The sequence below is a fragment of the Opisthocomus hoazin genome, chromosome 9 (assembly GCF_030867145.1).
Source record: "Opisthocomus hoazin isolate bOpiHoa1 chromosome 9, bOpiHoa1.hap1, whole genome shotgun sequence".
In the NCBI taxonomy this organism is placed as follows: Eukaryota; Metazoa; Chordata; class Aves; order Opisthocomiformes; family Opisthocomidae; genus Opisthocomus; species Opisthocomus hoazin.
In genome coordinates, this window is record NC_134422.1 from 32,691,457 (window position 1) to 32,714,121 (window position 22,665).

The 22,665-nt window shown below is 41.9% G+C and overlaps 1 protein-coding gene across 1 annotated transcript in view; it reads left to right on the forward strand.

Moving 5' to 3' along the window:
* The window catches only part of CPS1 (carbamoyl-phosphate synthase 1), a 105,206-nt gene that overhangs the window by 63,661 nt on the left and 18,880 nt on the right, over positions 1-22,665 (forward strand). Inside the window, exons 22-30 of the mRNA XM_009944634.2 lie at positions 1,178-1,319; positions 3,152-3,217; positions 3,784-3,847; positions 7,315-7,496; positions 14,179-14,373; positions 14,952-15,019; positions 17,220-17,295; positions 20,708-20,785; positions 21,792-21,899. Of these exons, the coding sequence (XP_009942936.1) occupies positions 1,178-1,319; positions 3,152-3,217; positions 3,784-3,847; positions 7,315-7,496; positions 14,179-14,373; positions 14,952-15,019; positions 17,220-17,295; positions 20,708-20,785; positions 21,792-21,899 (979 nt within the window). The remainder of the gene's footprint in view (positions 1-1,177; positions 1,320-3,151; positions 3,218-3,783; positions 3,848-7,314; positions 7,497-14,178; positions 14,374-14,951; positions 15,020-17,219; positions 17,296-20,707; positions 20,786-21,791; positions 21,900-22,665) is intronic.

Here is a 22,665-nt window from a genome sequence, read left to right on the forward strand (position 1 = left end):
TGCATGGAGCAGACAGCTGCAATGAGAGGCAGGAGATGCAAGTACATACATGATTATTGATCCAGCTCAGTCTGGTGAGGCCTATATTTTAAAATTTAGACTGAGCAGAGGAATGTAAGGGAGAGACTGAGTTAAAGTTTGGGCATGGAGGTGTGAGCATACTAAATCCAAGAAAGGAATCACTGTAGGTCCTCTGTGGAGGCTGTAATGGTAAATGACCATACAATTGTTGTGGACACAGTGACCCTGTACTGTCCTGGCGGAGAATGGGAGATGATGGACCTCATCATGAGTCACTCATTCCCATCTCAAAAATGTAAGGATAAAAAGTGTTTCACTTCCTAGCATAGCAGTCTGCCTGTAGTCTTTACCTTATAGATGTTTAGGAAGGGGGCATCCAGTGCAAAAAAAAGATCTTTTACGTATGAAGATTGCGTAGCTTAGCTGGGTCTTCTTCCTTTTTTTGCATTTATGTGCAATAGCATCCTGGCTTGCATCAGGAATAGCATGGCCAGCAAGAGTAAGGAAGTGATCATCCCCTTGTACTTGACACTGGTGGGGCCACACCTTGAATACTGTGTTCATTTTTGAGCCCTTCACTACAAGAAAGATATTGAGGTGCTGGAGTGTGTCCAAACAAGGGCTACGAGGCTGGTGAAGGGGCTAGAACAAAAGTCTTATGAGGAGTGGCTGAGGAAACTGGGGCTGTTCAGTCTGAACAAGAGGAGGCTGAGGGGAGACCTTATTGCTCTCTACAACTACATGAAAAGAGGTTGTGGTGAGGTAAGTGTTGGTCTCTTCTCACGAGTAACTATTGATAGGACAAGGGGAAATGGCCTCAAGTTGCGCCAGGGGAGTTCAGATTGGATATTAGGAAAAAATTCTTCTCTGAAAGAGTTATGAAGCATTAGAACAGGCTGCCCAGGGAAGGGGTTGAGGCACTATCTCTGGAGGTATTTAAAAGATGTATAGGTGCAGAGCTTAGGGAGGTGGTTTAGTGGTGGAATTGACAGTGTTAGGTTAATGGTTGGACTTTATGATCTTGGCAGTGTCCTCCAATGAAAATGATTCTATGATCCTATATCAACTCGATATAGTATATAAGACAAGCACTCATTTATCTTTTAAGTATTCCTGTAAAGCCTCATGCAGAGGTGTTTTTCTTATTCAACCCCAGTGAAACAGTTCCAGAAGAGACACTGAGAAGAGCCAAACAGATTGGATTCTCAGACAAACAGATTGGGAAATGTCTGAGGCTGACTGAAGTCCAGTGCCGTCAGCTGAGATTGAGGAAGAGTATAGTGCCCTGGGTGAAACAGGTACGTGACAAATATTGCTGTTTGTGGTGGGGGCCTCCATGAGTGCAAGGAGCAGGAGACTTCCATGCCTGTAGAAACAGCTGAGGTAAACAAAGTGGAACCCCTGGCTCTGTTAACATCCGTGGGAGTTTTGATGTTGACATTAAAGGCGAACAGATTTCACTCACGTAGCTGTTACTTCTGCGCTGCAGGCATCAATGTAATTACATAAACATCCACAAAGAGAGGCTCAGAATATTCTTGTTCATATTCTGTGTGATTGAGGGGGAAACACAGCTACCTGGCTTCATGAAAAGGCTGAGAATGCTGGCCCACCACAGTGTGACTATAAGAAGTGTCATATGCCTTTTCTCTTGGTAGCAACTTTTTACAGGGTAACACTTTATTTGAAGTGTCCTGCTATGGGTTCATTTGCTATTCATTGTGGTAGCACGAGCATAATGAGCTTATCTAATATTCATGGCAGTGTCATGAGTGCTTTGCTAGGTGTTCTGGTGCTGCATTTAAGCCTGTTGGTATTAAAACTGCCACCAGCTGGTTTTTATACCCTAAAGGAGAAAAAAAACCCCAACACAAACTACTGACTGTTTATGAAAGAGTCCGTCTGTATCCTCAGGCCCAATTCCAGGTGCCAAATCTCCTTCTGTTCCGCAGCTGCTGTTTTCCTTCTGTATGTCCCCACCTGGCCCACAGGAACATGCCTGGTCTTGCACTGCATTCTTTCAGCTGCATATGGCACTGCAGTGCTGGATTGATTTGTTTGCCAAGGTACTCTTAAGAAGGTCATTGTGCTTATACCCGTGCTTGTGGCTTCAAAGTGTATGTTTCTCCTTAAGCCATGAAGTATAAGTTGCAGTATTAGCAACAGTAATGAGCAGCAGACACATAGTGCTAATGACGTAAGGTCACAGTCTTCATTATTCACACGCATTTGGACAGCCAGTGAGGATTCTTGAAAATACTTGAAGATTGAACAGATTTTTAAGTAGTATAGAATGCAAAAATTCATGTCAGGACTGCTTCAATATTGTTCCCTGATCAGTATTCTATGTAGAAATATTTCAGCTGTTCCTTCAGGGAACTTCAGCAATTGCTGGTGACCTGGATGGACTAGTTACCAAGTATAACATGCAATAAGTAGTTGACACAAATAGTTTGTGAACAGCCTAGTCGGCAAATTGTTCTTCTGGGCTCTGTGATGACTAATTACATAAGAAATTGTTGAAAACTACATATGAGGGGTGGCTGAAAATCACTTTTGCTTTGTGTAACATTTAATTATCAAAGCATGAGTTATATTGTAATATAAATATGTAGTACTTGCACAGCTGGCTGCTACTCGGCGTGATCTCAAAGTGATATTGTGTGGGTGTTTGTATTCAGTGTGGGGGTAAGATGGGGTCAAGAGTATAGCATGAGGATCCCAGACAGCGCAGCTGAAGAGTACAGGAGGACGTGGAGGAATGGAGATCTGTGTAATTAATGCTACCAAACTAACTAAAGAATGAGGGCCTTGGCAAGAACGGATGGATGGGGAAAGTTACTGGGCTGTGAAGGTGTTTTACCAAAGAGGTGTGGAGCCAAAACTGCATCTTAGAAAGAGATGGTAGATTCTCCTGTTGACTGAACTGTAAGTTCTGGGGGGAAGGCCAGCCATATGTTGTGTTGCCAGCATATAAGAGTTCAGATCACCTCCTTTTGAAGAAGGGAAAATACTAGAACAGAAACAGGAGTAGAAAAGGAAAGAGGGAAAAGAAAACCCCATAACACCTGCATGTGAGAAGGATCTTGCGCTGGCCAAGACACAATCCCTCCTCTTCTTCCCCATACAGATCGACACACTGGCAGCAGAATACCCAGCGGTAACTAATTACCTCTACGTCACATACAACGGGCAGGTAGGCACTTTCAGAAACAACAGACACATTGCTGTCTAGTTTGACCTCTTTCCCCTATGCTGCGTTATATCTGGACATCTTGCAGGTGTCTAGGTCTCTGTAGCAGTTATTTTGGATGGTGTTACATATAATCCCCTTACAGCAGGCCTGGAACTTTGTCTTGCTCAAATACTGATCCAGTGCATTTAGCGTTAATGCCCTTATGTTGTTAAAATCCTGCCCTTTATCACCTGTATTTGCATCCTCTGTGCACAGGTCAGATGCTGGGAGTGCAGAGCTCATGTTTCACTCATCCTAGCATTCATTTTTATGTGAAACTTAACAGCTCCTTAGCTTGCTCAAATAGCCAAATCTGAAGTGCTGTGTTTCCTTTGGTTTGGGTGCAGCAACACTAATTCCAGTAGAGTTGCACTTGATTTACACTGCAGGAAATGAGATCAGACTTGAGCCCTGAAAGATCAGACTGTTGGATATGGGCTGAGCACCAGGAACTGTCTATTCTGCAAAGCATGGAGTTAGGTGCTGTGGAGTACAGATCCTAATGACTTTTCTCCCTCCCTTCTCAGGAACATGATGTAAAATTTGATGACTGTGGAGTGATGGTATTGGGCTGTGGACCATATCACATAGGTAAATCTTTCTTACAATTCCTCTGTTCTCCTTGCACCCTTGAGCCTTCTTTGGATATTCTTGTGGTTCATTTGTTCCTCTTCTCATACGATGACAAAACCCTCCAGAGCACAGTGCACAGGACATCAATTCCTAACACAAAGTTTGCCTTTTATACTTGCTTGGGGACTTCATTTGGCACTCTGGAAAAAACAGGAGAATTTTATTACTTTTTACTTGTCAGTTAGTTATGATTTCCACAAAGTTTTAGGGAATTTTTTTAATCTTACTTTTTGCACATGTTAAGGTCTTGACAACCTGATACCCTGTACAGAGGTTTGTTGCTCCCAGACCTATCTTATACATTTACTGCCAGCTCATGACTATGTTGTTATATACTGTGCATTTTACTTCTGTAAGTATATGCGACTATGAAAATATTTTGATATCTTTAGCTGCTTTTGTATAAGCAATTCTCTGTGTGACGGTTTTTCAGCCCACTCGGATGATTATGCAGCATAAGAGTTTCCTCATGGCTATGAGTACTGGTTAGACAGACTGCTGAATTCTGTATATGATGACTTTCACTTTTTCTTTTCATAGATCCTTCCAAATAGCTTGCAATTAATGACAAGAAAAAAATTGCTTATTATTCAGAAATATTTTTTGCTCTGCATCTCAAAAATAGTGGTGATGGTTCTTGAAAGCTGAAATTTAAAATTGCATCCATTTGTTTTGCTTGGATGGACAGGTCATGTGTTACACTCCTGCTGCTGTTTGGAGGATGTGTCTTTTTGAACTCTGTTTTCAGTATGAATGTTGAGATGAGTGAAATCAGGAGGAATACTCCATGATTATGCTTATTTTTTGTGAACACTGCTGCCAGTCAACATGCTGTGTAGCATGGTTACAAAAAATGAACTTAAAAAGGATGACAGTGTTGTTTAGTAACTTGATTGAAAGTATGTGAATACATTTTGCAGTGTTCACCTAAAACTCCTAATTCCGTAGATTAGACATACAGGTCTGATCTTGGTCTTACCTATTCTGTAGCTTTGATGAGATCAAGACAATCTTTGGAAGAGGCTGCAACTAAATAAAAGCTCCTAAAGGAAACCATTACTTGCACCTCTGAAAGATTTTTTTTTTTTTTTTTTTACCTTTTATTATCCTTTGAAGGCAAGTAAGCAGCATGCTTTTCCTCTATGCTTTCAGAGTTGTAATCATAATTCAGTGGGATCAACTCAGTGTTCCCTGTGGATTTACATTTACAAACCAGGAACAGATCAGAACGAGCTAAATAATGTGGATGGAAGTTAAACATGCAACACTACTTTTCTTTTTTTAAACAAGATTCTTATTTCCTTTGTGAAAACTGAGTTTTAGATTAAAAAAAAAAACTGATTAGTTTTATTTGAAAATATTTTGAAATATATTACAGGAAAATCCTGGATATGTTGACACTTATGCAAAGAAATAAAATTATTTGGGGGAAGTATGAGGTCGCTTCAAAAGATGTGCTATATTCTGTATTATAAAAAAAAAAATATCCAAACTGAAGTGTCTGGTTTTTTTGAAGCTTTCTTGTTCTTGTTAACTAATATGCCAAAGAGAAACACTATGGGAACTGGTACAGTTGGACACTCTTGAACTTCAGCATTTGCTTTGACGCACCTTTCATGCACGTGTAAAGACCTCTGGCTCACTGGGAGCCTGAGCTGCAGTGTCTGACCTGTGCTCCGCGGGGGTATTGCTCATATATTCAAGGCAATGCTTACTCTTCACTTGCTGCCAGGAGGGTGTCTGCTATCCTGGAAGCGAGGTTTGTTTGTGTGAAAGTCAGCCCTGAGAGCAGTATCAATAAGCTGTTCCACCAATGGCATGGACCAGCAGAATGCTCTGTAAATTTAAGGTGTGCACGTAGGTTTAACATGAGTGAAACCTGAAAGTGAGTTCAAAAACATGCCTGCATTGCTGTAGTAATTATCTTCTGAGGAGCAGTGTCTGTCTATGTTACAACAGTCATTACTAGTATTACTAATTATTTGCTGTCCTCTGTTTTCCCACTGTTTGGCCATGACCATTACTGCATATGGCTGGAGTACACTTAGAAGTGTTCAGCTGTTTTCCCAGGTTGTATCTAAAGCAGTCAGACGGGACTCCACATGACGGTTGTGTTCCAAAGTTGAGGTTTCTTATGTATAGAAGAATACCTGAATAAGAGAAGTGGAATACAAAAAGTGAAAGAGCATCTGCTGACCCTTCTGGGAATCATCCAGTTTCAGATTTGACCTCCCTCTCTCTTCTGTGGGGTTTTAGTTGAGGCCTAGGCATATTTTGAGGTTCCTGTTTGACCAAAGTAGGGAGATAAATTGTGTGCCTGTTAGTGAGTGACCTGTGACAGCCATCTGCTTGTTGACTAGGTTGAGGTAGCAGCAATCAGGCACAGCCTGAATTTCCCATGTATCTTGTCATACAACTATATATAAAAATAATGATATCAGTGGTTAATGATCATGTAATATAAACACATCATGATAAGGCCAAGGTTTTCTTGTAGTCTGTAAGCATAACCATTCAATGATGATTTTTAGTATGCATCATTCTCTGCTTATGGTACCCCTCTCAGATATTTGAGCGTAGAATTTTATGGGACAGTAGCTGTTAGCACAAGTCTGGACTCCAGCGTTGCCTGAAGCATGCAGTGTTGCCCACGTCCCAAGTCCTGCAACTTGCCCAGGACCAAGCACCATGCCTGGTGCTCTCCTAAGCCCTGGGTGGCTCCTTCTGTGCCGCTTTCCTGTAGAGATGGCCACAGTGCTTACTCAGGGTTCAGCACAGTGAGATGTGCTTGCTCCACAATGTTGCCGTAGTCACTGTGGCCTTTAAACCAAGATAAAAGGATCACAGAGTGGCTCTAAAAGTGTTGTTCTACCGATTTGCGTTATCTAGAGTCAGCACACAGGAAGGTCAAACCCACTGAGTTGTAATTTTTCTGTTGTTAGATTCGCTGTACTCTGCTCTTCTGGAAGGTGAAAAAACACTTCAGTCTTCTCTTTAAACTCCATCTGTGCTTCATGTTTCCTGGAGTAAACAGCACTGTCTTATAATAATGGGCCCTCAGTTTGGTCACCTCTAAGCTTCTGCCTCTTAAGCTTATCTCAGAGCAAGTTGGTTGGGAGGCAGAGGTATCTGGATGGGCAGCAAGAGCAGACATGAGGGTTTATGAGCGTGGGATGACAGACATGTCAGAGAGGCCTGTCACTCCTGAGCAGCTAAGCTAACGTACCTGTTGTGTTTAGAGGCTCACGTTTGTGGATGATTAGTTTCCATGGAAGGACAATTAGATTTCTTGCTCTGAGCTGACAGGAGGCAATGCTTTTTTTTTTTTCCCTTTTTCTGTTTTAACCTGGAGTATGGAGAACGTCTGTTTATGTTTTCTTCTCTACATCCTTCCTTTCCTTGCCCACTTTTTTGTCTCCTGGCAGGCAGCAGCGTGGAGTTTGATTGGTGTGCTGTCTCCAGTATCCGCACGCTGCGTCAGCTTGGCAACAAGACAGTCGTAGTGAATTGCAACCCAGAGACAGTGAGCACAGATTTTGATGAGTGTGACAGACTGTACTTTGAGGAGCTGTCATTGGAAAGGATCCTGGACATCTACCAATGTGAGGTAAAGAAAAATGGAAGCACAATAAAAAGCCATGAAGCAAACCAAACTTTTCAGGATTCATGTCACTAGCTTGCAGTGGCAGAACAGCTGGGGGCGAGAGGGCAGAGCTTGCTAGCAAAAGCTGTTTGATTTGGATACCAATGTTGCATTTTACACATAGCTGATGTTCCTAGCAGACTGCTCAATAATGAATGCCAAATAAATATTAAATTATTTTACAAGATGCCATATTGTGCAATATTTACAAGCAGATTTAATTTGCTGCACAATCATTTATTGCACAAATTGTTTTGCCCTTGTAGTGCTCAGCTTTAGCACTTAAGCATATCTTTGACTTTAAATACATTGCTCCCCATGAAGCAGGAGAACAAATTATGTACATAATGCTAATGTGTGCTCAAGAACTTGCAGTCTTGGCCTTGCAGTACAGTGACAATGTGGTGGATGTGGTCCAGCGTGCAGGCAGACCCATCAGAAAGGGGCATTCGAATTGCCATCAAGCCGAAACAATTCCAGCTCCTGATCCAGACATTGCCCTTGTCTGTTAGGATTTTTAAAGTGTTCAGAAGTTCTGATACTAAAAGATGGGGAAGAGTCCCGACAGATTTGGGAACGGGAGGGTATGTAATGTAGATGACTGGTCCCAAGACGGAAAATGTTGATTTCTAACTGGTAACACACTCATCTTGGATTTGTTTTGGAGGCTTTCAAAGGTGCTTATAGGAACTTTGTCTTCCTTGAAATTCAGTGTGAGTTGGCTGTGTAACTTGCTCAAGTAACTTTGCAGAACCTAGCTCTTGTTAAACTCATGATCATTTTTTTTTGGCTCTTTTTCACAGTATATGACGATTTGTTCTCATCTCCTTTGTGAATGAGTGCAAGTTTCTGAAGTGATTTTATAACCTGGCTACATTTTGATCATTCCCAAATTTGGAACCAAGCAAAAGCACATCAGACCTCAAGTCCCGGTCTCTGGGCTCTGTTCTTAAACCATTTTCAAAATACTGCCTAGGACCATTTTTAGACTGCATGTTCATACTTTCATATTTGTATATGTGGTTTTACATCTTCTTTAAATTTTCATAACAACGGAAACTGTTATTGGAAAGCATAGATTTAGGACAGGCCAAAAGACTCTGATGGCTCTCTGGAGTCTTAAAGTCTGGTTTTTGAATGTTTTAGGATTATCCATAAGGCTCAGATCTGCAAGCATTGAAATCTTGTTTACGTGAGCAGAACAGAATTTCTGAACTTGGGGCATGGAGGAAACTGGAGTGAAAGTTTGTCAGACAAATAACACTGATGAAACAGCATCTAATTACTGCAAGATCAAAGAGAAGGTAGAGACAGGTGATGAGGGAGCAACTCCTCATTTAAACACGTAGTGCTAGTAATTAGCAAGTTGGGTAAGGAAAATATGTGAAAAGAATAATGCATACATATTGAAACTTGCATTATCCTGCTTGTCACAAAGGGCTTGCTGAGTTTAATGAGAGGTGTGGCAGATCTCAAGGTCTAACAGCAGTATCCTGTGGTACCCAGAGCTGAAAGGAAAGGGTGCTCCGTTAGCAATTTCCCCGGCTCAGCTAGCTGTGCTCATCAGCTGGCTGTGCTCACGCTTCTGGGCACATTTTTGGCCTGTCCCACTTGTGAAGTAAACCAAAAAGTGATCATGAGAGGAGAGAGGGCAGGGAGGAGGCAGCAGGAGCTGAGGTGGTGGGAATAAAAGAATAATAAGGAGGAGAAGAGAGATAGCTGGGAGTTAGCAGAGGATTCTGCTATTCTGACTTGGGTATGAAAGCAAGAAATTTGATGCTTGCTCTGGAGGTGTTAAAGCCATCAGGGGCTGAGCCTAAACATCCAACGTTAGGGTTGTTCTCTCTAATAAATCCCAAGATGAATAACTACTCATCTCTTTTAGAACACTTTTCTTAAGTAGCGACAAAAGGGAATGGTGTCATTATGCCTAATTTGCAAGTAGGGAATCTGAGTCTCTGGGGCAAAGAGAGACTGCACAGTGTCATGCAAAAGGACATAGGCAGACCTGGGGACAGAATCCAGACCTCCAGCAGAGAGTAGTCTAACATATATTATTTGCTATATGTCATTTTTTAAAAAATGAGTGAGCCAAATGCTAATATCCTTTGAACAGAATACTTCCTCAGGTAAATGCAGCTGGAAGTCACTCCCTAAGGAAATCATCAAGTTAAAAAAATCAGGATCTGATTCTGAGATTCGCTAGAGATCCTGCAGATAAGCATCTCTCCCAGCTTCATATACAAAGCATGAATAGTGCCAAGATTTCAGACTGATCTTTTAAACTCTCCTGCTCTTTAGCCTCCTCAAGTGTTCCAATGTGTAATGAACAGTGGCAAATACTCTGAAAAGTCCTGTATCATTAGCAAACCGTAGATAGAATCATAGAATCACAGGTTGGAAAAGACCTCTAAGATCATGGAGCCCAACCATCCCCCCAATACCACCATGCCTACTAAACCGTATCCTGAAGTGCCACGTCTACATGTTTTTTGAACTCTTCCAGGGGTGGTGACTCAACCACCTCCCTGGGAAGCCTATTCCAATGCCTGACCACTCTTACAGTAAAGAAATTTTTCCCAATATCCAATCTAAACCTCCCCTGATGCAACTTGAGGCCATTGCCTCTCATCCTACAGCGAGTTACCTGGGAGAAGAGACAAACACCTGCCTCACTACAATCTCCTTTCAGGTAGTTGTAGAACCATCAGAAAACAATGGATATATCCCTTTGCCTCAGTATAGATGATACATCAACTCCCTAAACATTGTTAGGATTAGCAGCAAACCATGGGCAACTCTTAAGCTCAAATAAATAGGTGCCTGACTTGTCCCAGTTTTTCCAGTTTGACAGGTTAGGCTGCATTGAGGAGCAAGGTTACCAAGGAGACTGAAGGGGCTGGAACCTGCCTACCAAGAGCTGCTCACAGCTTTGCACAGTCCTGTCCCAAGGATGTACTCAGCTGTCCATCCTCTTTTTCTCCCTTGTGTCCCCTTTTACTGCTCCCTTTCCAGTCGACATTCACAGCTGTTCTGACTCACTGGAGACTGAACTTTGCACAACAGAGCCATCCATTGGAGGGAAGTTTAGTTTACTGTGAATGTGCAAAGTTAGGTGGTAGTCTCTGAGGATAATAATGAAAAAAAAAAAATTCTTCCCTCAGATTTATTGGCTTTGTGTTTCCAGAGAAGATGGTCCCTTTTTGTTTTAATATCTGTCAGCTTGAGGGCCTCTTCTGATGCCTTTTCGGTTTCTAGGATCATTTTGAAACAATTCATAAAACTAAAGGAGGCTCTTAGGTACGATTTTAATGGTCTAATTTGTTTTCAAACTCGGGAAAAAAAGAAAACCCAACTCTATTACTAATGACATAAAAGCAAGTTAGTAATAAAAAGAGTGATTTCTGTTATAAAGGGGAAAATCATTCTCTCTAGGCTTCTTTCACTAGATTATGTATCGCGTGTACTTTAAAGATACCTAATGGCAAGGATGTTATTCATTTTCTTTATAATTAAAATATGGCTGATGACAAAGAGGTATGCAGTCGAGTCCATTTCTGTCTGCCCACATTTCTCAGTGGAGCAGTCCTGTTCCCTAGCAGAGCAGTGGGCTGCTCTTTGGACTGGAGCTTGCTTTGGGAAATAACAGCAGAATTTTAAAGAAGTAGTAAGCAGCAGCTGGGTCTCAATTTATGATTCTTTTTGAGTAAAAATGAGTATATGATTCTTTGCTATCTGATTGAATAAGCCATCTCCTCTGTCTCCTTGGGGCTGGAGTCCCTAATGCCATCCCAACTTTGATGCAGGCAGTATTTGGATTTTAGAGGCTCAGTGACTAGACTTGTTTTAAAGGAAGGAACAAGTAGCAGCCAAAGAGATGCTGTTAGCTGGGACATTTGCATTTCAAGTGTGCTGAGGATAGATTAAGATGTTTGTTAACCTTGGCAGAAAAGCTAGGTGGACTTGTTGTCAAACAGGAACCATTCCAAGCTGCAAGGAGGAGTTTGCTTTATTCATTGTCTGGTTCTCATCCATGTGGAGTGACAAGGTGTCCAGGAACTAGAAACAAGTACTGTATTTTGAATGGGTCTGGAAGCAGTAAGGAACAGACTTTTCATCTGAGTTGGAGATGGTGAGCTCCGATGCCATGAGACAACCCCATGTGACCACAAAATAGCCTCTGTCCTTGCTCTACCCTCTACTAATAAGGCATTTTTCACTCCCTGTCCTAAGCTCCTGCACATAGTTCCTCTTGGCCAGCAGCAGCATGCTATCCTGTAAGTGACTGCATGGTGTAAAGGAAAAAAAAATTGTCTCCAACACTGTATATTAGCAGCAAATAGTAGTATTGTAGATCTTAGGATAATAAGTGCTTCTTAAATTCCAGGCTTTTTAAGTGGCTTTTTATTATGGTAGGAAATTAACCACATTAAAGTTGAATGGGGTTTGTACTGGCACTTATCTTCTGTTTTTCCTTAGTCGCTTCTAGTCCATCCTGCTCTCAGCTTGCAGATCTGGCACTCTAAATCCCTTTAAATCCCTCATTAAGAAGTTCCTCTTCCAGGAATGCCAGTGGGGCTAACCTTCTTCAGGAAAAACACAGTTAATTAAAAGAACATTGATACTCTAAAAGATAGAGCCAAACCATGTATCACTTGATTTATGTTTGGCATTTGTTAGAGGTGGGTAAAACTGTGTAAAACATATTTGGTTCAAAAGAGCCCTTCACTACAGCTGTACTGTGGGTATGATTCTCCTTCGGGCAAAGTTTTATTGGCTTTAATTTGGAAGAGAAGTTCTCATTATTTAATTACCCTCGATTATTACACAATCTAAATGTAATTCATGTCCTTATAATTGTTGCAGGTACTCCAAGGGATTTTTTTTACTACTGAAAACTTTCACACCAGATTAGATTGTACTTGAAAGCATTAGGGGTTCTGTGCAAATAACTTGCATAGAAATGAGCATGTATGACAGTTTAGCTGAAATACTTGTTACTATCGAGTGCACTATCAGAAATGAGGAGCTAGGCAAGAATAATGATGATGAGTTAAAATAAAGGGCTACGTGTATCTGTAGTAATTACAGAATGGTCACAGAAGGTTCGGGGTTGGAAGGGACCTCTGTGGGTCATCTAGTCCAACCCCCCTGCCAAAGCAGGGTCACCTACAGCAGGCTGCACAGGAGCTTGTCCAGGCGGGTCTTGAATATCTCCAGAGAAGGAGACTCCACAACCTCCCTGGGCAACCTGTCCCAGTGCTCCGTCACCCTCAGAGTGAAGAAGTTCTTCCTCATGTTCAGCTGGAACTTCCTCTGCTTCAGTTTGTGCCCGTTGCCCCTTGTCCTGTCGCTGGGCACCACTGAAAAGAGTCTGGCCCCATCCTCCTGACACCCACCCTTGTGATATTTATAAGCATTTATTAAGTCCCCTCTCAGCCTTCTCTTCTTCAGGCTGAACAAGCCCATCTCCCTCAACCTCTCCTCGTAGGAGAGATGCTCCAGTCCCCTCATTATACTCGTAGCCCTCCGCTGGACTCTCTGCAGTAGCTCCTCATCTTTCTTGAAGTGGGGAGCCCAGAACTGGACAGAGTACTCCAGATGGGGCCTCACTAAGGCAGAGTAGAGTGGAAGGAGAACCTCCCTCGACCTGCTGTCCACACTCCTTTTGATGCACCCCTGGATCCCATTGGCCTTTTTGACAACCAGGGCACACTGCTGGCTCACCACCACGAGCTGTCTGATGGATTGGTCTCTGCTGAACTAGACTCTGCTTTGCTTTGTACAGGCCAGCAAGGGGTCAGCAGTAAGTGCTCCTTAAAGACTGGCGTCTGGAGCTAGGAAAAGGTGTTTGCTTAGCAAATAACAATAAAAATAAAAAAAAAAAAAAAGAATTCCAGTTGTTTCCCATTGCCTATCTGCTAGGAATTTCTGCCTTCCAATTCTGTAGTAGAAAAGAATTTATGTGAATGTCCGCTACTCTGGAAGTCTCTGACCATGAGCAAGAGAGAGTCTGTTTTCTCAGAAGAGCTTGACTGAGAAAGAAAGAGGACCTAAAACTTCTTGTTTGTTCGTGGTACTGTGTCCAAAGGTTGCAGCAGGGGGGATGGGAAGGGGCTCAGTTGAAGTGGTGGTGTCCATGTCCACATGTGTAGAGAAACCTGACCCCACTGAGTGGAATTCTGAGTTTTACTGTGGGATATGAAGTTTTCATAGCGCAGTGCCCTTCCTCTGCAATGCGAGGGAGCACGTCAGCTCAGTTCTCATCCTCATTGCAAAAGCAGAAGCAACTAAACATGACATGAAAGCAAGGTAACAGTCTGTGGTTCTAGCAGAAGTTAAAATCTTGACTTGATGTCAAAAGACATGTGAACGTTGCAGATTTCTGTGGTTTCCTGGGGGATTTGACCTTCAGTTACTGCTGTCTGTTGAGTGACATCAAGGAGGATATTGCAGTTCTAGAGAGGCTACAGGGTCCGAATCACACTTTGCAGCCTGGGTGCCTCTGAATCAGCATAATTATGATCTGCCTTTGCTCATAGAAACCTGAAAAGTGATGCAATTTAAGTATTGGATTCCTCAATATAAGAGCTCTTAGTGTTAAGCTAACTTGGACATGACTGTGCTCCCTTCTGTCTGCCAACAGGGATGCAGTGGTTGCATTATTTCTGTAGGTGGGCAGATTCCCAACAACTTGGCAGTGCCCCTGCATCAGAGTGGAGTGAAGATCCTTGGCACAAATCCTTTGCAGATTGACCAGGCAGAAGATCGTTCTATATTCTCAGCTGTTCTGGATGAGCTGCATGTGGCCCAGGCTCCCTGGAAGGCAGTCAGCACACTGGTAAGTTAGGATGTTCATCTAGGAAATGATGAAGTGGCTGGGGTTTGTTAGGAGCATCTGCTCGGGGGGACTGACTTACTGATACCTTTCAAGATTCCAAAGATATTTGACAGTTTTTTACTGCCAGTGTTGAAGAACTTTTTGATCAATGTTAAGCGATGCTATAGTGTCACTGGGAGTGGGATGGAAACTGGAAAGGAAGTGTCTTTAAATCACCTTTACACAACATGGGGTATATGCCCAGCAAAAGTTAGCACCACTGTCAAGCTACTCTATTTCATCCTGATGGCCTTCAAAACTATTCTGACTGGTGGAGATTGCAAAGGGATGGAGATGTGTTGGCACTGCTTTTTTTTTTGCCTAGTGAAGCTCTGTGGACTGGAGAAGTCTGAAGATGACGACTCTGGAACCGCAAAGTTGTATATTACATTCAGCCCAGGCTGTAGTCCCCTACATTCTCCCCTGGCCTGCCCCCAGTCTTAATGGCTAGTAAAGTGCAAATGCAGTTAGGGTTGAAATTTTGGTATGACTTTAAAATATTTTCTTGTTCACAGCATGTTTTTCCTCCCTTTCTTTAGAGAGATGCTGTTGAATTTGCAAGCTCTGTGAGTTACCCATGTTTGCTGAGGCCTTCCTATGTTCTGAGGTAAGGTTGAGCCATCAGAGCTCATCAGGCTGGGGATATGAACTACAAAAGCCTCTTTGAGACAAGGGAGAGTAATTTCAGGGGATGTGTGGAAAACGCTATGCTAGGTGCATGCGGCATAAAGCTGCCAGTCTTAACAGGTGGGACAACTGCGCAAACCAATAAAGGAAGCCAATGGATCCCTTATGTCCATCAGGCAGAGATCAAAGGTAGAACATAATCATAAGAATGTCTGTTTAGCTGCATTACCTTTTTCGTGTCTCAAGGCCAAAACCATGAACCATCTGCGATATTCCTTACGGTTCCTGACACTACTACCTGTACAATTAAGCCATAAGATTGTCACCAGGAAAAACAGAAGGCAACATGCTAAGGCAATTTATTGGGGCTGGCATCTATTTTCAGCAAATGACAGTGCATCTTTTGAATTCAGTTTCTTATTTGCTAAGCTTCTCTGCTTCCAGGCATGTTTTATGTCCCTATGCTGTGGCAGCTGCTTCTCTTTAAATAGACATTGTACAGAGCCACACATTTCCAACAGCTAGACATTCTGAAGAAGTTACACCAGTGCATACACACAGCAAGCTCGCATGTTCTGAAAGATCACACTTCTCTGCGAGGGGTTTCTTCATAGCTGGATGACTAGGCACAGAGAGGCAGTTTACTGGGCATAATTTAGAAGTGAAAATAAATTTGAGATAGGATCCTTTTCATATGAGAGACATATCAAAATGAAGCAGAACAATATTAATTTTCAGGGGAGCAAAAAAAAATCTTTTTATTTATAAAGAAGAAAAGGAGAAGGATTTCTTTTATGTTCAACACTCACACAAATATCCTTTAGAAGCGACTGCTGAGTGTGACTTTTCTATCCAGTTTCTGAAACTTGCAGTGGGTTTGCAAAGCAAAGTTAAAAAACAACACTCAGATCAGGAGGAGAAGTTAGAAACTGCTTCTGATGTCATTTTCCAGATTTTTACGGAGGACTTCTTTTAGCCATATTAAATTCAGCATAGGCCCTTTCCATGTAAGTATTTGCTAAAGGGTGTTTGGACAGGTTATGGGGACTTCAGGGGGAAAGATGAAACTGCAGAATGTCAAACTTGAGGAAACAAGAAGTGGAAAGCCCTAGCAGAGCACACTGCCTGGCCTCTATTTGCAGAACAGCAGAGACTTCTTCATCCTTTCAACAGATACAACCTTTAGTATTTGCCAGTTGCCTTGGAAAATTAAATGCATTTCCCCAGTAGCTATGTACTGTGGGTACCAGCTCACATCCTCAGTGGTGCTACTGACATAGGTCGATAGATTTAATTGAATTCTATTGATATACATCAGCTGAAGAGGTAGTCCAGTACGTATAGTCACCTAGGTATTTGTGTCTGTCTATCTTAATGTAAAGTGACTGATTTGGTGGGATAGATCCTTCCTCCACTTTTACCCACAGCCTCTTTGGGCTTGCCCACCAAAGCAAAGGGGAAGCTGAGCATCAATGGTAGAAATGACCAATGTAACATCTTTGCAGTGACTGTCGACCCATGTTCACCCCCTCTCTAATATACTGACAGCTGCATTTCAAAGTAGCTTTCAGATATAGTTTCTGTATATGCTGTGCCTCTCCCTTAAGGACTAAGATGTTAGGGAAGGGGTACAGTGAAATGACCAGCAAAGAACAGCCCATTTTCATCTGCATTTACACTGTTGCAACCATCACTAGTGGCTTGTGGATTGCTCGCTTCATCTGACACTGATGAGCAGTTGGGCTAAAGTGAGTAAAGCATCTGTTTTGTCCTGAGCTCGCAGCTTACCTGCACATATGGTGAAAGCCTGGGTCCTTAGTGGGGCTGTCTGCCTGACTAGCCATCTCTTCCAGCTTAGCGGATGCTTTGAAGGCTTGGGTCAGCAAGGGGATTTGGCAGCAGTGCTAAGGCTGCACAGCCACAGTTCTTTATCTGATTCTTTCTTATGCTTCTGGAATTCACCTGTCTTCTCTGGGAAGTATAATGCAGGTTCATTAGGTACCAGCTCTGCCTTTCTTTCAGTCAAGAGTGGAGCAAGTGATTGGAGTCCGGAGCTTGTTTGGCTAGTCTGTTATACAAAGGGAGCTGGCAACCCTGTGCTGTGGTATCTAACAGTCTCATATCTCCCTTGAAGTCACGAGGGAAGCTGACCTATTTTCTTTTCTTTGTCATTCTCACAGTGGGTCTGCAATGAATGTAGTATTCACTGAAGAGGAAATGAAGAAATTCTTAGCAGAAGCCACTAGAGTCTCTCAGGTACTAGTCTTCATGTTGCTACTGCTTTTTTGTGTTTGCTGTATTTGTTTCACCTCTACTGTGTTTTCCATCTTTTTGTTTCTGTATTGAGTCTTCCTCACTCTTTCCCTTCCTTGTTTGAGGAGGAGCCAGCGAAATTAGAGTTTGACTCCTCAGTTTGGTCACTAATAGGCAGACCATGGCAGCCTGTGCAAGCATCCTTACTGATATCACTGGGATGCCTGCATGGAGCAGAGACGGCAGTTACCCGTTGTACCCAGGCATCCATTTCCATCAGTTAATTATATAAATAGATGTAGGCTAGTGGGCTGGGACCCTTCCTACCCCATCCAAGCTTGCTAGTAGCAGGTTATGCCAGCTATCTCAGAACTGATAGAATCTTTCACTCGGTTCTGAGCTGTTGTGCCTGGCTTCTTTGAACAACTTAAAACTTCATCCCAGCATCTTCTCTCTCACCAATGACCTTTTTTTTTTTTTACCCTTTTAAATGCAGGAACATTTGCAAGATTTTGCTGTGACATTTAACTCTCCAAATCTCCTCTGATACAAAAGCAGGACTGCTTTTGTGCTTTTTTAAATCCAGTGGGATTATTATTGATCTGCAGAGTATGTAAGGGAGAAGATGAAGCTCTGTTTTCCATTTTCAATGTTTTCCAAAAGCTACTTTGTGGTTTTTTTAAAGTGATTTTTTTTTTCTAGCAAAGGGAAGGGTTTGACCTAATACATTGAAATTTGGAAAAGAAAAATTGGAACAATTTCCCAAGGACATGAATGCTTCAGAACACAGTAAAGAACTCAAAGCCTGAATTTATTCTATATCTTCTGTCAGTGTTATTGTACAAGGGATGTTTGGAGAGATGAGATTATGGGAGGAGGTGAAAGTTAAACGATCAAGATTTGCCTCACCTTTTGGTCTGTCTGCTTTCTTCTGAGGGTTTTCCCCCTTTCTTTTTTTTTTTTTTTTGAATGATCACTGCTCAGAACAGTACTGTAGCACCATAACACTACTGTCACAGGAATGTTGGAGTTAAAAATAAGTCAAAGAGGAACTCTCTGAAAACACAACTGTCTATGGACGCCGCTTACTCCAGAGATTTCTTAGGTGGTTAAAGCTTGAACAAGAACAAAACCATGTGGTTTTTAAGTGTATGAGGCAAATAGTGGAAGTTTAGCATTTCAGCAACTAAAGAAGGAATGAAAGGGAGACACCATGCAAAGTAAGAATATCCTGAAGGATAGGTTAGTGTGGAGGCAAGCAGACCACTTATTGTCTTTGAACAACTTTTAAGGGATTTTTTAAAAGTGGAAGAGTACCACTGTTAATTCCATCACAAGGAAATATATAGCTAAGTCTCAAAAGGCTACAGGGTCCGCCTGTATCTGAAAGTATCTGAAACCAAATTCTTAGCAGTGCTCAGCCTCCCAAAACACCTAGTACCTCTGTACTTCATTTTAAGTACTCTGCTTCATCTTTCCCCATGCACTTACAGAAGCAGACAAGGCAGCAGCCTTAAGCCACGTTTAGTGGGACAGATCACTTTCTCATGCTGCTGGATGGCTTTATTACGGCAATGGGTACCCTACAGGAGCCTGAAGCCCAGGAAAGTGACCCTTGGTCAGCTTAACTTGTCACAGCTTGATTGACTTGAATTGGGCCATGTTGCTCTTCATTGCTGAGAGGTCTCATCCCTGGTACAGGAACCCCTGGTGGGAGCTGAAGTTGTAGACTCTGGGCAATATGTGATATATTCCTAGGGGAAAGAGTGGATGTTCCCGTGGGATCCTTATGATGTCTAATTCTGCTACACAAACAAGGCACTGATGCTTGCTGAAAACATGACCAGTTGCACGCCAGGAGTCTTTGGGTGCTCTGGTCCTGATCCTGCAGAGACTTATGCCAGATTTACATGCTAATTTTTTGCTAGTGTAGTCAGACTGTTAAGGGAAGACTTCTTTCTTCATCCAGTATTTTATATTGACAAAAGCTATGGTATAGTTGAAGCTAAGCTAGCAAAAAGCAAAGGAGAACAAAAGTACTGTATTCTGCTTCTAAATTAGGCAGGTTTTTTTAGTCTTATCAAGGCTTTGTGGCCTGTGAGTGGTTCCACAGAAGCTAGCAATATTAGTTGTGAGCATACAACTGAGCCTCAGCATCTCTGTGGGACACAGGTTTTATTTTTCTGGTTCCAAAGCCTTACCTAGTTCTGCTCCGTCTGACAGAGAATCTCCAGATAAAGTGCCTGACCAGTGTTGTTCCATTGTTTTAGCTACTTTGCTGTTATGGTGTTGTGTCATTATGGCATTTATGTTGTCAATAACGTTCAAAACTTCTTGTGCGAGTTGAGACAGATTGGCATAAACAATCACATATAAAATCTTCTGGTGAAAAACTGCATCAAGACAGAAAGTTACAGAACATAAGCCACTAAATTTATGAAATGGTTCAGGCTGGGGCATTGTCCTTGCCTGTGAATTTACCCTTGCACTGATAAAGGCAAAGAAATGTGTCCTGTAACTTTTGCAGTTGCTTTGTTTTTTTTCATGAGGAGCCTTTTGAGCATGCACAGACTGTCATTTATTCCATTTTATTCTCTAATAAATAACAGGCAGTTAATAGTAGATGGGACAGGTAAAATGTTCAGACATAAAGCTGGCCGGGAAGAATTCGGATTAGATTTTTAATTGTCTGTTGCAACAGGTGGCTGGAAGGAGAAAGCATTAGATGAGAATGGGAAGTGTGTTCTAGCATCCCAGAGACAGGCAGGATGAAGAGGAGGGAAAAGAAAGTATACCAGGGAACTTACTGAGAGTCAAGGACAGGTTGTTCTGTCCAGCTATAATTAGTGACAACTTCTCCCTGGGAGACTTAGGAAACTAGGCAGAGAAATGAGAAAGGAATGGATCAGTTGCCTAAAGTATATGACTCTTTCAAATAGCAAACAGCCACTATACAAAGTCATTAAGTATGCCAAGAATCAATTACTTTGTGAACTGATATGTCAAGTGAGGTGCTGGGTGGCTCATAGAGAGGAAGAACTGAAGATCTTGGAGTTAAGGACTATGTTTGGCAGGTAGGATCAGAGGTCACTGGATCTACGCGCATGTCCCACTACCTTCTTTTTGCCATGATGTCACTTGAAAGGTCTTTGTGGTTTTCCACCAAATTTTGCTGTCATGGTGACATTATGGAGGACTCAAACTAATGTATCAGTGGCTTTGGGGAAATCACACCAAGCTTCCCCCCATTATTTCTTTGCAAAATTCACTTATCTGTGGAAATAAGGATATTAATAGATTGATCTTGTGGGATTCTGTTTCCAAAGATTTTCCAGTGTGGAATAGTGGAGCACTTGCATGGTGCACAGATACTCTCAAATAAAAGCTTTCTTCTTTTATCTTGTCTTGATGACAGAATCACCCTGTAGTACTCACTAAATTTATTGAAGATGCCCGTGAGGTGGAAATGGATGCTGTAGCCAAGGCAGGAAGAGTAAGAACATTGCTTTTCTTTAATATGAAACTTGTTTTGCAGTATCAGAGATTTGCAAAATTGTGTGGTTTGAATGATTTGCTCTACAGGCATGGATTCATGCTGAGAAGAGTAGAGAAACAAGAAAAGATGAATTTGTCTTAGGTTCAAAAACAGCGTACTTGAAAAGCTCAACCTACCTTATTTTATACATCTAAATAGTGGTTGTTTTAAGCATTGCTTAGCCATGTGAATGAATCCTTTGAATATCATTTTTGCTGGATTTGCAAATCGCTGCCTTTGCAAATTACTTTCATCAGAATTGCATCAGCATGTGTTATGATATTACCACAGTTGTTTTATTATTACAGCTTCACCTAGCATTTCATTACTAATCAAAGGCAGTTTTCACAAAAAAAAGTCACAAACTTCTCATTTAACAGAAATATTCTGTTTTCAATCTTCATTTTTAACCAGTAGACAAGATCACTTTCTCGGTGTCGAAGTAGTGTGCCTTGATGCAATTCATTCAATTTAAATCCTTAGGGCTGAATTTCCTCTGCTTGGTTTTCCCCATGATTAAAACACCACAAAAAAATGAGCGAATAAAATAATATACAAATGATGTCAGTCTATACTTATTTCTGTTGGGGAATGACTACTTTTTTTGTGCTCCTGGGAAGCAGAACTTAGAGACTTGGATTAAAGCCCAATTAGCATTTACCTTCCGAAATAATGTGTGTTAGAGAGAGGAAGGAAGCCTTAGGATCTCCAGACTGTGGTAGGTTTTATCAAGTTTGCAGTTTGCTTAGCCACCGTGTGAAAGACACTAACATGATCCCCTTGTTCATATGCCTCGTCTCTGCTTCAGGCGTATTCTCCCCAAAATCTTGGGCAATTCCCTTTTTTTTGCCCTGTCTGTATCCTCTTTTGAATACAGCTCTGTTCAGGAGACTGGGCTGGAGGTGGGGGAACAGTTCATGAGAGAGGATGGGGTGATTAACTGCTCACTTGTTACTGTATGCAGGTTATTTCACATGCTATTTCAGAGCATGTGGAGGATGCAGGTGTTCACTCTGGAGATGCCACGCTCATGTTACCCACACAGACTATTAGCCAGGGAGCCTTGGAGAAGGTAAGTGTTACACTAGCACTGAAAAGAGAAAAGAAAGTTTGAATCTGTTTTTCCTCTTTGCTTGGGAGAACTCAATCACCAATGGAGAAATCAAATCGCCAATGTTCTTCTAAAGGCCATTGTGGTATGTTCAAGTGCAGGATGTCAGTGTGCCCTCTGTGATTTGCTGTACTGTATGTAGGAACATCTGAACTGTATCCCATTAATTCAAGCAGTAGATGTACACATTTTCAAACCCATTTTGTTTCATTGGTTTAGAACCAGCTTCCATAGCAGCAGAGGATTGTCTAATTCCTATATATGCCACGGTTCACTTTCCACTTCCTTTTCTTCCTCAGTCCTTAAATGATTAGATCAGGTGTATGACTTTCTATCTGACTGCTTTTCCAGAAAGGATGTCAGGATGAATGAACCTCACCTAATCTTGACTTTTTCCCCTTTCAAGAATAAACCTTGTGATACAGATCTAGCTGTTAAAATGCATTTGCTAAATGAAATGTGCCATCCCCCATTATATCATCCTGTTAAGGGTTTGCCCAGAAGCTAGTAAGAGCTGTAATGCAATGGTCTATGCTCCAGCTCTGTTTACAAGAATGTCCAAGGCCTTGTTTCTGAAAACAGTCATCTCCTGCAGCATGGCTATTCAAATGCTTGTACTGAAATGGCACATGATTTCTTGACAAACCTAGAAAATAAGACCATAGTGTTTTCTTCCAGTTTGTTCCAGACTGTATCTGCTAAGACATCTCCCACTGATCTGTGATGG